At 37.1% G+C, this 11,372-nt stretch overlaps 1 protein-coding gene across 1 annotated transcript; it reads left to right on the top strand.

Moving 5' to 3' along the window:
• Positions 1–545: 545 nt before the first annotated feature.
• Positions 546–4,708, top strand: rx2 (retinal homeobox gene 2). The gene is made up of 3 exons (XM_083526259.1): positions 546–997; positions 3,364–3,620; positions 3,835–4,708. Exons 1-3 carry the CDS (start codon positions 706–708, stop codon positions 4,276–4,278), a joined length of 993 nt encoding a protein of 330 aa, XP_083382385.1. The 5' UTR covers positions 546–705; the 3' UTR covers positions 4,279–4,708.
• The last annotated feature ends 6,664 nt before the right edge of the window (positions 4,709–11,372 follow it).

The raw sequence follows: 11,372 nt of genomic DNA, 5'->3' as shown, positions 1-11,372 counted from the left end.
TAAAAAATGAAACAAAAAATTATGTGCCAAATATTAAGATTTTTTTTACTATTAGTTAGTTATTATTATTAGTTAGTTACTTAGTTAATTATTATTATAAATGCTTGAAATCAAGTATCCAATAAACTGCAGTACAGAGATGCAGCTATGTGAAGCTGAGAATGATTTAGATTATTAAAAAAATGGCACTAAACCCCATACTCATATGGGAAACAGAAACTGGTGAAGCATATAAATGAAGAAAGGAGTCTATTTTAATTCAATTTTTGTATGAGAAATACAAAAGTTATGACTTGCAAGATGGAGAATATATCTCATATCTCATATCTATATGCCATCTCGGTTGAATCAGAAGTTAGAAAATTGAGCTGAAATTGCTCAATAACTTTATATACATGTGCAAACATTATCGCTCAATGGACTTTTAAATAAATTGGTGTCCTTGTATAAGGACATTCTTACCACCTAAAATGATCTATTAAAAACAGAAAGTCACCAAACAAACACTGTGCTTTATCTCCGCTGCTTGCTTTCTCCATCACTTCTTTATTTTCCATATAACCTCACTGATAAACTCTTGTTTCTCTTCCAACAGGAACTACAGAAGCATCTCTTGGAAGATTCTTTTCTTTCTGGTCTTTGAACTACTTTTAAAAAAATTTCAGTATTCAACAACTTTCCTTGGGCGTGCACTCCAGACCTTGAATGCATTTGTCTCTGGATACCATAAACATGGCGGACGATGGCTACCTCTCGTCAGACAACTACCATGACCTGGGCAAAGGAGGCGTATCGGCGATGAATGGGCGCTTGCACAGCATCGATGTCATTCTGGGCTTCAGTAAAGAACAGGACCCTTTGCTTAACCCTGGGGGACCTGCCATGGGCCATAAAGGTGATGAAGATGTACTGGTGGAACAGGGGAAACAGGTGACCCCTGACCCATATGCTCACCTGCCCAGCATGTCTAACAATGTTCATCAGGCCATCTATCATGGTGAGAAAATAATGTTTAATCATAGGCATTTAGAATTTGATCGATACTTTGAATACAGAATGCTTTATATAAAAAAATGTATGCCATAGAGGAGTCTAATGTCGATTTATGCACTATTTATGAAGTACATTATTTTTTCTAAGATCTGACAACCATCCAATGAAAAAAATCAATTCCCCTTCAAAAAATTGAAGAAATTTGTGGCATGCACTGTTTAAAACTCAAACGCTGAAAGTTTATTGTCCCATATTAATGTGAACCTTGAAACACAGCCAAGATGAAATCAGCAAAACAAAGCTTGAAAATCTTTTTCTTTTAAAGCATATTGCTTGTACGTTTAACCTGCACTGATTGCAATATAAAAATACTGAATAGATCAAGAATACACTCAAATTGGAAAAAATTATTAGCCTACACCAAACAACCCTTAACTTATTACAATGGCATTTCACAAGGAGGGAAAAATAATAAACAGTAAATCTGATGTGAAAAAAATAGGCAAGCATAAGATCCTAAAGGACTTTAACCAGGGCTAAATTTTGATGGCTAGATGACCATCCAAGAACCTATGATAGAGCCAGAACTTAACATTGCTCATGGGGAGAGAAGGTTAGCCTTTATAATTTAATCCCAAATAAAAGCTACTGCAGCACAATTTGATAAAAAAATGTTACGGCTGTCTATAATTGAATGTTGCAACACAGTGAATAACAACTTGCTGCTTATAACCTTTTTTTAGCAGGAAAATTCACACCTTTCAAAAATGGTTTAAAGAACATAACAGAGAGTTTAAGGTGTTGACTTGGTCTCCAAAAATTTCCTGGATCTTATCTGTGAAATGTGTTGGACAAACAACTCCGATTCATAGAGGCTCCGCCTCGCAATTTACAGGATTTAAAGGATCTGCTGCCAATGTCTTGAAGCCTGCACAGGTCTTGTGGAGTTCATGCCTCGATGAGTCAGAGCTGTTTAGGCGGCACTACACTATATTAGGAAGGTGGTTTTAATGTTGTGGAGTGGTGTAACAACAAATCTGGTCATTCCCACAATTTATTAGGGATGGCATATATTTTGTTTACTCTATCAATTATAAAATATGCAAACTTAATCACTTAAAACAAATTTGAGATGGTTAATATATCTTATTTAACTGCTCATTTAAAACATTTTTATACATATAGAGAAGTTAAAGTTTAACATTGAGATGGGGGTCAAATTCATATTCATGTGAAATTCCAACACACCACTCATTATTAATTTTTCGTGAGATCAAATTGGCTAACAGGATCTAATCAACTACACTATGCATTAGGGAACATAACTGAATTCAGAGGCCACTAATCACAGAAAGAATCTTATCAAGAGTCACACCTACCACTACCAGACCTGCACACTTACAGCAGATTGAAGCAATGATCTGATGGTAATCTTGCCTAACTTAATTAGATTGATTTGTGTTCATCTCCTGCTACAACATGTGGCTGGCATTGCTCTGTATTTGTTTCTTAGAAAATAAAATTCTTTACTTTTGCCAAGCTGGTCTGTGTCATGTAGACAAACAGCTAAGAGGTTTTAAAACGCTTAGATTAACAGACAAGGCCACATGAGGTGTCGCAGATTTAGCAGGTGACATCTGTTTGCCTGTTCAGGGATTAACTAAGGAGAACCATGCAGACAAGCAGGGAGATGTGAAGGAACTCATAAACTCATGTTTATTTAAAAAGAGTTTTGGGTTTAAATTAAATTATATGATGCTAAATTATGATGTTAGAACATGAGAGGGTGTGTGTTATTAGGTTAAAGGCATAAGTGAAAAGGCATTATGTCTAATACATTAATAATGAATTCTATTATTGTGTTGTGAACACCAAAAATATCAGTTTTATAAATGTAAATCTTAATTTATTTTTACATACTTTTTTTAATCCCAGTGCAGAAGTCTTTAGGTGTTCTTTAGGTAGCCATGTTCTTGACTTGCAAAAGGGTCTCTTTCTGATCGGAATGATCGCCATTGTATACAATTTGACATTGAATTTCTCCTAATTGAATGAACCAAAGGGTGCTTCAGGCCTTAGAAGAATGTGTAATGCTAATTTTAATACTAACCTTATGATTTGGAGCACTAAACATTGTGCACACTATGCTAATCATTTAGCTTGTCTCTGCTAGTTTAAAAAATGCTAAAAAGGTTTAACAAATCATACAACAAACAAACATTAACCATCCAAATAAAATTTGTGGAACCCATTTTTCTAAGTGTGACTTTGATTATTGCTTTCTTACCTGAATCTTCTTAACCCCCTTGCTAGTAAACATTTACCAAATGCATGGAATAAAGACTAATCCAGCCTTTTTTTTTTTTGCAGATACAGAACTCTTCTCCAATGATAAGTGTGAAGCTGAAGTTGGGGACCTTCACCATCATGGTGTGGAGAGTGACAGCAGGTCTCCCGACCCTCTAGAAGATGACCAACCCAAGAAGAAACACCGTCGCAACCGGACAACCTTCACCACTTACCAACTGCATGAGCTTGAACGAGCTTTTGAGAAGTCACACTATCCTGATGTGTATAGTCGAGAAGAGCTGGCCATGAAGGTCAATCTCCCAGAAGTACGAGTGCAGGTATGATTGCAGTTCGGTGGTCATTAAGCACTCGGTTAATGTGGAGTAGGTTAACCAAACCTAGCATCTTGAGGTATGGTCCTAAACTGTCTAATTGGCAGTTTAGGAGTACCAATTTTAAAACCTCTACCTAGAGCTTTAGAGTCTTTCTGTCCAGCATACCATCACTTTGTTTTACCTTCACCAAAGTTGATCTACCTTGATTTTTTTCTAGGTCTGGTTCCAGAATCGACGTGCAAAATGGCGGCGTCAGGAAAAAATAGACACTGGTAGCATGAAGCTTCATGACTCACCTATGCTGCCCTTCAACCGGCTTCCAATGCCTTCTAACGTGGGGCCAGTGAGCAACTCCATGCCCTTAGACCCCTGGTTATCCTCGCCCCTCTCCAGTGCCACTACCATGCACAGTATCCCAGGATTCATGGGTCCATCCCAAAGCCTGCAGCCCACCTACCCAAGCCATTCGGGCTTCCTTAACTCAACTCCAGGCATTGTGCAGGGAATGCAGCCAATGCCTCCTCCAGCGTACCACTGTCCACCGGCTTTCAATGACAAGTATCCACTAGAGGACATGGACCGCAGCTCCAGCATTGCAGCTCTAAGAATGAAGGCCAAGGAACATATCCAATCCATGGACAAAACCTGGCAGCCCATGTGAATTTAGAATTGCTTTTTGTAAATATGTATGTTGTACTGTTTTATAGAAGCTGTTAGAACTGTGTGTAAGCAATACATTTTGCTAATCATGGTTTAAAACATAAAAAGACTTTTGAGGTTTAAAGTTTATAAAGCCATGGAAAAGAAAGGTAAACAGCTTATGAAAAAGGACTGCCACTGGATTAGAAGAGGTGGCTGAACTTTGTGCACTCTACAACCACTGACTATATAACAGCAAACAAAAGAATTCTACAATCAAGCTGGGTACTGGAAAAGGGTATAAACCTCTATGTGTTTCTTCTTTGGTCATTTCCAAGACTGTTAATTATGCTAAAGCTCAGGGATTTAGGTATCAAGATTGTGTTGGCAAGTATCTTGGGCAGTTGGACTGTGGTCAAGATTGCTATTGTAAAGTCTAAGCCAAGGGCAAGCCAAGGTCTAAAAAAGGAACAAGTCAAAATCTATACAGAAAAGAAATAAAAAAAAATAATTATGAATATATATATATATATATATATATATATATATATATATATATATATATATATATATATATATATATATATATATTATATATATATATATATATATATATATATAATTATTTTATTTTTTTTGGCTACATTTAATATTGATTTAATGGCTGGGCTGAGAAAAAAAATTAATGCCCAAGACTTAGACATTGCAAGTACAATACAAAAAAAAGATCCTAAGCCTTCAATACATAAAGGTCTCAAATGCAGACACATATACAAGACAAGACTCAAGTCCTACAGCGCTACTGTTAAAAATTACATTATTAACTACTTTTACCTAAGTGAATGCTTGTCCTTATTTCACCCAGGTTAATGCTTGTCCCTAATTTTGGCAGGCAATCCTTTTGGCTAGCATCTGGAAAATGGATTGCTTTGACTTTCTAAACAAAATGTCAATTATAGATAATGATGTAAGGTCTTTAGTATATCATGCATTTCAATGGTTGCTATATAGTAGGTATAAAACTGTTCATTATTCGAGTTTGTGTAATCCGATTAAAACTGGAGCAGAGAGTAAACAATTTTAAAAACTACAGCATGATAACACACTAAAGTGTAAAGTTAGGAAGTATTCACAAGCACCCTGGAGGATTTTTATCCAGTCATACCTATCACCAGTGTTGCTTGGGCCTTGGTTTTGCCTGTACAACCACTGATTAAATGCCATTTTGTAGAAATGACCTATCTACCCCCAGAGCTTGCTGAAGGATATGAGGTCATTAGTCGATTGTCTAGCTGTCATAGCGAGTACGTGTAGGGATGTTAACGGAGAGTCGCTTAGTCTGGCACCACTCTCCATTCATTTGTTCCCCAGAATTATTGATCGCTGTCCTTTGTCTACAACTCAAAAATAAAAAGACAAGATCTGGACTAATAGGCATCACATCGGTTTAATGACCACAACGCAAAATGCAAAGATGTCAGCAAAGAGGAAATCCCAGAATCCAACCTTATGTTGCTTAATTAGACATTTTTTAATTTTGCTTATAGCATCATTGATACAAATTTGCCTTGGTGCTCCAAACCTATATTAAAGCACAGCTGCAAAAGTAATACTATATTTAATCATGGACACTAAAGATCAATATTCTTTCTATTTTGCATTGTTTTATAAAATGAATGTCATTCAAACTATCTCACCTTTTTTATGCATCAACCGTGGTAATGTTGGTTTAACCACAAAAAGTTTTTTCCGTATTAAACGTAAAATAATGTCAAAAAAGAAGCAAGGAAATGACAAAGCCAAAGATTATGGTCTTTTGTTAGTTATGCTAATCTGAAAAATGTAGACATTACCTGTTTGGATCTGTATGAATTATATAATTGCCTATGCTGTTTTGTTAACTGTCACTGTATTTTTTTCTTTTGTCATATTTTATCCTTAGGCATGTGAATACTTTGCACTAACAATCCAAATAAAGATAGTTGATCAAATGACATAACTTGGATCATCTTTGTAAAGATATAGTACTACTTGATTTCAAGGTATGAATTAATACAAAAGAAAAAAAAAACAGTCACTTTATTTGTTTAAGGTCCAGTGTTTAAAGCTAGCTATGCGTAACTTCTACCACTTCATCATTAGTCTGGGGTGATTGTGTAGTGACCTGTCCATGCCTGAGACCCAGCTGCCCCCTAACCCGTCTCCTCACTGATGCTGCTGGGTTGATGGATCCGATCCAGGCTGTTAGGGAGATAAGCCTCCGCTCCATCAGCCCTCTCCAGGGGACAGAGAAGGGAGGGGCAGAGACATGTGGAAGTAACAATATTCATGGTCTGATAAATTAGTGTGGGCTCACATGTCCAACAGGTTGGTCTATGCTGGGGGAAAAAATAAGTTATTCAATACCTCATGGAAAGTTACTCTATATTACACATGTTAAGTTTGCAAGTTACAGTTTTAATGCTTTGGGTTTTGATTAAATTTTTTACAATTGTGTGCATTTTAGCTGCATGGGAAATCCTCTGATGCATAAGTTGGAAGTTTTAAGACTAAATTTATTTACAAGAAAGTACTTTATTTATCTATGTTTACTCAATATCACCTTTAAAATAGGCTCCTGGCATTCCTGCCACCTCTGGCATGTGTCCTGGAAGTCTTCTTTTTAAAGCATGTCAAGCACCGACTGTGATTTGTTACGGATCTCCGCAATGGTGTCAAAACAGCGACCTTTGAGCTGGATCTTCATCTACGTGAGTGAGATTATGTTGTTTCCAGCAAGAAAAATGTACGTGTGAGGAGATCTCTGTGACAGGGTGTTCTAACTTGCTATCCATCATAAAATCGCAGATCTGGTAACGCACGTTTTCAGAATAGCACCAGTTACACACTGACTTATGAAGGTCGGTGTTCCCTGTGACTGTGCTTGTAGCCTTGTGCTGCCATCTTTTGGCGTATTACAAAACTAGTCTTAAACCTTTTTGATACCACCTCACCCCCAGCATCACCCCCAGTACTGTACTCTGTCTACATGATAATAATATGAAAGTCGAGATGCAAATGCATTCTGATTTACTGATTCATGTGTTGAAGATAAGATAAAAAAATTCTATACCACAGCACTTCATTTAGGTTCTCAAATATGATTGGTTGACTGGTCAGAGGATGTTGACTAGTGCTCTATAACAGCAAGTCTGATAATAATTCCAGTGGTCAAATCCCAAGTCTACATTAAGGTACTTGTATAACACTACTACTATAATACTACTGATTAAAAACTGATAATACTGAACAGTTAACTGTATGTTAAATAACATTTATGTAAGGATTCTCCAGTGTCAGCACTTTATAACAGTCAGGTAATCTGAAACTGGGGAGGGTTTGTGATTTCCACTAAACTATGTGGAGCTAACCAGGTTTACAGATGTACCACAATATTAAATTTAACTATAAACTAAAGCAAAATTATGATATACTCATGTAATTAATAAACCTATTAGCAAATTGCTGTAGTATAACAGGAATAATAGACTAGAAATGATCAACAAATCAACCCCAAAGAGTGTTAATATAACTTAAGCCAGGTGCGCACTGAGACTTTGGCCACGATTTGGTCGTTTGAGACAAATCTAGAAAAATCCTTAAAGATTCCTTCAATCCTATGCTAAAATCTGTAATCTTTGATCGTTGGTTTGACATGTTCACCGACATGGCCATTTTTCCCACAGATTCTGGCAGTATCAGAGTCTTTCCTGCAGTGTGACTTCTCCTCCAACGTCCGTCAAACCAAGAACCTGGGTCTGAATGTGTCACAGATAGTCTTTATCTTGTGTGTGCCAGTTTTTGACTGTCGTAAATATGTGTGATATTAGGATCATGTTGGTACAGTCTGACAAGCAACAAGCGCAAAGGACTATAGAAATCACACAGTGTGCACCTGGCGGTACATAAACACCGAAACATTTCTTCCATCCTTATCCACATTAGCTGAAGCTCAGACTCTGATAAAGCACCTTACTTATATGAGACAAAAGGGTGTCGGTCAGGGCTTGTGAGGTAGACACAGACAACAGTACATTATGGCAGGGTGTAAACATGCAAGAGATTTAATCCACTGAGTAAAGACTTTACTCATTGAATAGGAATTAGGAAGCAGGCCTGGGTCTACAAACCGTTAACCCAAACAGTTGATTTGGGTTTATGTAGACTTTTGACCTCGACTGTAATATGAACTATGAGTGGAAAAGCTAACAGGTGTTGAGTAGAGGGCATTGGTCAGAGCTTGTGAGGTAGACACCGACAACAGTACATTATGAGTGTAAACAAGATGGAGATACAATGTTAAACAGACGATGTTAAAAAAACAACAGAAAAAAAAACATTTACAATTGCATCTTTGCATCATTACGAAAATCTGATTATGAAACTACAAAAAAACTACACTTTGTCTCTTTTGTTTATTCAGATGCTGGTCCGGTTAGAATGAATAGCGCCCGAGTGTTGTATTGATGTTTGTACTTAGACTTTTTAATTGTTTAAAAAGACGATGCAAAAGAAACCTACGAAATGTAATGACGTCAGTAAAATTGTTTCTCAACTTTAGCATTTGTATGACCGATACAGAATCTTTTTGCCTTTTCTGGAAGAAATTGGGCTGAAAGTGGTGTTAAGGTGACATGGAGAAATGAAAGGTGGACTGCAGGTACAGTGTCCACTTTGTGTACTTCAGCGATTAAATTCACAACTGAACGCTCAGGGACGAAAGAACTTTATTCTGAAATGTTTAGTTAAACCACAAGACAAAAACAAACCATCTGAAGGAGTTCCTGTTCACTCTCTATAGAAGTAACAGGTGTAATATATATTTTGTAATACACATTTTGACCATTAAAGCTTCGTGGCGCTGTTCGTAGTACGATGCAGGTAACACGTACCATATGCGGTTCACCAATAACTCACCATTGTAATCTGTGCGGTTAAATTCACATTCTTTAAGAAGAGTGCAGAAAATAGTGGGAATAAAAGCTACTAGCTAATAACAGTGAAAATGCCTGACAAAAATCATGTTGCATTGGCCGGGAATCGAACCCGGGCCTCCCGCGTGGCAGGCGAGAATTCTACCACTGAACCACCAATGCGTGCTACACGTCTATATTTTATATCTCTATGTAGTTTTCCGATCAGAAGTGTAAAACTACTTTTTTTTCTTCTTCTTCTTTCGGCTGCTCATTTTAGTGGTCGCCACAGTGGATCATCCGTCTCCATACCCTCCTGTCCTCTACATCTACCTCTTTCGAACCAACTACCTGCATGTCTTTCCTCAGACCCCTAACCACATCCATAAACCTTTTCCTTGGCCTTCCTCTTTTCTTCCTTCCTGGCGGCTCCATCCTCAGCATTCTTCTACCGATATACCCCATGTCTCTCCTCTGCACATGTCCAAACCATCTCAATCTCGCCTCCCTCACCTTGTCTCCAAAACGTCCTACATGTGCGGTCTTTCTAATAAACTTGTTTCTAATCCTGTCTAACCTCGTTAGTTCCAATGAAAATCTTAACATCTTAAACTCTGCTACCTCCAGCTCCACATCCTGTCTTCTGGTCAACGCCACTATCTCTAAACCATTCAACATAACAGGTCTCACCACAGTCCTATAAACTGTCCCTTTCACTCTTGTAAATACCCTTCTATAACAAATCACTCCTGACACTCTTCTCCACACACTTCACTCTTACTGCACTCTTTTCTTTACTTCCCTAACACACTATTTAGTACTTTGCACTGTTAAGCCCAGGTACATAAACTCATCCACCTTCTCCCTACAACCTGCTACTTTTGAGAGACGAACTAAGGATTTTCAGCATAATACAGGCTTTTGCAAGTAATCCAATGTATTGTGCCGCTTGTACAAATTGTTTTGAGAATGCACTTACTGGTTTGCAAATCTTAAGGACGATTAGAAAAATTATCCAAAGCAAATGAGAAAAACTGTAATGCAGAAGAAGAAAGCATCTCCCCGTCGGGGAATCGAACCCCGGTCTCCCGCGTGACAGGCGGGGATACTTACCACTATACTAACGAGGAGTGAGTGCGTTGTTTCGGTTTGTAAATATTTAAGTATAATATAAATATGTTTTAATATATAAAATATAAGTATTTTTGAAATATTAATATGTTTTGATCAACAGGAAATGTTTATGTTTTATGGTGTGCACAAGAGACTAAATGATGTGGAGGTTGAACAGGTAGCTTTGAGATTTTCATTTCTGAACTAAGAAATGCTCCAGAGCAACGGAGAAACCCAACAACGTGCTAAATAAGTAAAAATGGTGTAGTGGTCAAATGCTGTAGTGGTCAAAACTACATTGCACTTGTAGTTTATTACTGCCAAAAACAGTTCAAATGTATTTAACGGTTTAAAGAAGACACCGCGTCACAGCTTTCGTAAGCATTGGTGGTTCAGTGGTAGAATTCTCGCCTGCCACGCGGGAGGCCCGGGTTCGATTCCCGGCCAATGCAACATGCTTTTTCCTTCTGTATGTTATTATATATAATTATTTGCATAAATTAACGTGGCGATGCTTTCTTTTTTGTATATATTCAGCAACATCGTTTGTGTTATCTAATCATCTTAAATGTGCATGCATCTTAATTCAAACATCAAGCAATCGAACTACCAGCATGTCAAAGTTAAAGGTCAACGTCATAACACTGCATGTAAAATAAAAAGCCCATATATCAAAGCCAATATTTTAAAGCTACCGTAACCAGACAGGTAACTAAAATAACACATTAACTGTATCTTGTTTCTGTGTTTTGCAATAACAATAATGTGGACCAACAAACTAGAATGTGACATTTCCTGTAGAAAAAGTGTGGTGCTTGACAGTGCAAAACAAGAAATGGGGCGAACTATAAACGGAGAAAGTAAATGATGCTGTAACAGAAAGGCGTGTGTATATATATATATATATATATATATATATATATATATATATATATATATATATATATATATATATATATATATATATATATATTTTTTTTACTTTAATAGTAGTACTAAGTCTAGCAATTTTCTGGTTTTGCCGATCCACACTACGCGTTTAACGTGTTAG

The sequence above is a fragment of the Silurus aristotelis genome (genome assembly GCF_946808225.1).
Source record: "Silurus aristotelis genome assembly, chromosome: 22".
Taxonomy (NCBI): Eukaryota; Metazoa; Chordata; class Actinopteri; order Siluriformes; family Siluridae; genus Silurus; species Silurus aristotelis.
The sequence above is the reverse complement of the archived record's forward strand: the minus strand, read 5'-3'. Positions and strand labels throughout refer to the sequence as shown.

Bases quoted from the DNA above. Each gene is read 5' to 3' on its own strand.
- rx2 (XM_083526259.1), top strand. From the start codon at position 706: ATGCATTTGTCTCTGGATACCATAAACATGGCGGACGATGGCTACCTC. The intron at 998-3,363 runs GTGAGAAAATAA...TTTTTTTTGCAG, and splicing joins TCATCAGGCCATCTATCATG to ATACAGAACTCTTCTCCAAT. The intron at 3,621-3,834 runs GTATGATTGCAG...ATTTTTTTCTAG, and splicing joins TCCCAGAAGTACGAGTGCAG to GTCTGGTTCCAGAATCGACG.